The sequence below is a fragment of the Oratosquilla oratoria genome, chromosome 15 (assembly GCF_046742065.1).
Source record: "Oratosquilla oratoria isolate Oo_2021 chromosome 15, ASM4674206v1, whole genome shotgun sequence".
Taxonomy (NCBI): domain Eukaryota; kingdom Metazoa; phylum Arthropoda; class Malacostraca; order Stomatopoda; family Squillidae; genus Oratosquilla; species Oratosquilla oratoria.
This window is the reverse complement of record NC_134791.1, coordinates 53545935-53548434: the sequence shown is the minus strand read 5'-3', so window position 1 is coordinate 53548434 and position 2500 is coordinate 53545935. Positions and strand designations below refer to the sequence as shown.

At 39.8% G+C, this 2500-nt stretch overlaps 1 protein-coding gene across 1 annotated transcript; it reads left to right on the top strand.

Annotated features, from left to right (window-relative positions):
* The first annotated feature begins 203 nt into the window (after window positions 1-203).
* LOC143033172 (protein GVQW3-like) lies at window positions 204-749 on the top strand. The gene has a single exon (XM_076198368.1). The coding sequence runs from the start codon at window positions 204-206 to the stop codon at window positions 747-749; it is 546 nt and encodes a 181-aa protein (XP_076054483.1).
* The last annotated feature ends 1751 nt before the right edge of the window (window positions 750-2500 follow it).

Below are 2500 nucleotides of genomic sequence, written 5' to 3'. Positions count from 1 at the left end.
GCAATGAAAATTTTCATGCATTAAATTATCATTTTTATACTGAAGGCATTATTTCTTTCTAGATTAACTGACGCAAATACATCAATTCAGGACTTTGAAAAGAATAATCAGAGATATCTGGTATATATGGAAAAATTTGGCATCGTGGTGTTATCAAATATCTGCAGAAGAAGGGATTATGGCCCAAGGACATTCACACTGATATGGCTGCAACATTAGGGGATTATTCTCCAGTTTTATCAACTGTGCAAAAGTGGGCAGCTGAATTCAAGAGGGATACGGAGAGCCTTGAAGATGACCCAAGGTCGGAACGTCCTGCCACAGCAACAACCCAAGAAAATACGACCCGTGTTCACCACATGGTGATAGATGACAGACGTTTAACTGTTAATCAGATAGCTAATACCATAGGCATCTCTTATGAACGAGTAGAAAACATTCTGTACAAGGAACTTGACATCTCGAAGGTGTCCGCTCGATGGATGCCACAACTTTTGACGTCTGATCAGAAGCACACCATGCTGATCATGTCGCAGGCAAACTTGGCACTTTTTGAAACAGATCCAGTCAGTTTTCTTGAACGTTTCTTCACCCAAGATGAGTTTTGGGTCCACTACATCGAGCCAGAGACCAAACGGCAGTCATTCCAGTGGAAACACCCCTCCTCTCCCACTCCAAAGAAAGCCAAGGTGGTGTCGTCGGGTAATGGCCTCCGTTTTCTGGGTTGCAAAGGACATTGTGTTCATTGATAACCTTCAGAAATGACAAACTATCAACGGAGAATACTACTCCAACTTGCTAATACAGCTGCAAAAGGCAATGAAGTCAAAACGGCCTGGAAAACTGACGAAGGGGGTTCTGTGGTGGTTGCAATGGCTGTTGTGCGTTACTGTGGCTTCGAACTGGTTGATCAACCCCCCATATTCTCTTGATATGGCACCATCTGACTATTTTCTGTTCCCGAACAAGAAAAAACACTTGGCTGGGAAACAATACGAGGCCAATGATGGGGCCATATCTGTTGTTGAGAATTTTTTTGGTGACCTCTATACCATCGGGACCCAAGCGCTCCAACACTGTGTGGACCGCAGGGGGTACTATGTTGAAAAATAAACCATATATGGTCATATCTGACCATTGCATCATTGTTACCCTATGAACTTTTCAGCCTACCCTCGTATGTTGACTCCACGGCAAAGTAGAATGCCTGAAGCAACAACTCAGTTGCAATTTCTTTGGGTTATTTGAGTCATTTTCTCAACCCCATAAAACTAAGAGACTTTAGATATGTATGAGAACAAATGGGGAATAACTTTGCATTATACATATGAACAAAAAATAAAATAGTATAACTTTACAATTAAAACATCATCCTTCAGGTAGTTATCTATAAGTGGGTGAAGGATCCGAAAAAAAAAATGTCTGGAACTGCAAATGTTTAACAAAAATTGTAGATATAGTTAAAAAACGGGAGGTGAAAAATGCGATAGGACATTGGAAATAGTATATGTTTCTGAAGAATTCTTAATTTTTTCAATGTTCTTATACACACACTCACACGTGGGTATAACAAGGAGTGAAAGGACAAATAAAGTTGTAAGCGTAGACTACCTGAGCAATAAAAAGAGTGGCTTACAGATAATATAAAAAGATACCATGTGGGAATGGAATCTATCTTAATGGATATCACAGGAGATGAAAACAAAATAACGGAGACAGCGAGCACATCAATGTTAGCTTGGGCATATAGAGATAATGTAATAAAAATTTATGGCTATAAGAGCATAAAAACAAACCAGAAATAAATAAGAGTGTAAGTTGTTCTAGAAAAAAAAAGGATGTTAGATTTGGATCTTTGAATTATGAATGATCGTAAAAGACGTGGCGAAAGGTTGAAGCAAATGGGAAAGGGGCGTGGGTTCAAATGCTAAAAGAAAAAAAAATATCATGTCTTATAAAGAGATTGGATGTGTTACATTACGGAGGGCCGAACGACAATGCTAGACGCCCTGAAGAAAGGGATTCCAGTCTTATACGAAGCGCTCAGCAATTGTGGTTGTAATGGAATTTGGTTTTCTCATCCGGAAATGCATTTGCACTTTAGGATATTTCCAAAGGTAGGGTCTACTGAACAGATCCTTTCAAATCTATCTAATGGTTAAGAAAAAAAAATGTTGTAACTACATACAGAAACAATTTGATAAATAGTTTAAGTATAGAGTGCACATAGTATATATGTGTGCATATACATGCAAGCAAACACATACAAATACACACACACACACACACACACACACACACACACACACACACACACACACACACACACACACACACACACACACACACACACACACACACACACACACACACACACACACACACACACACACACACACACACACACACACACACACACACACACACACGCACACACACACGCACACACACACACGCGCACACACACACACATACACAGACACATGCATACACACGTTGT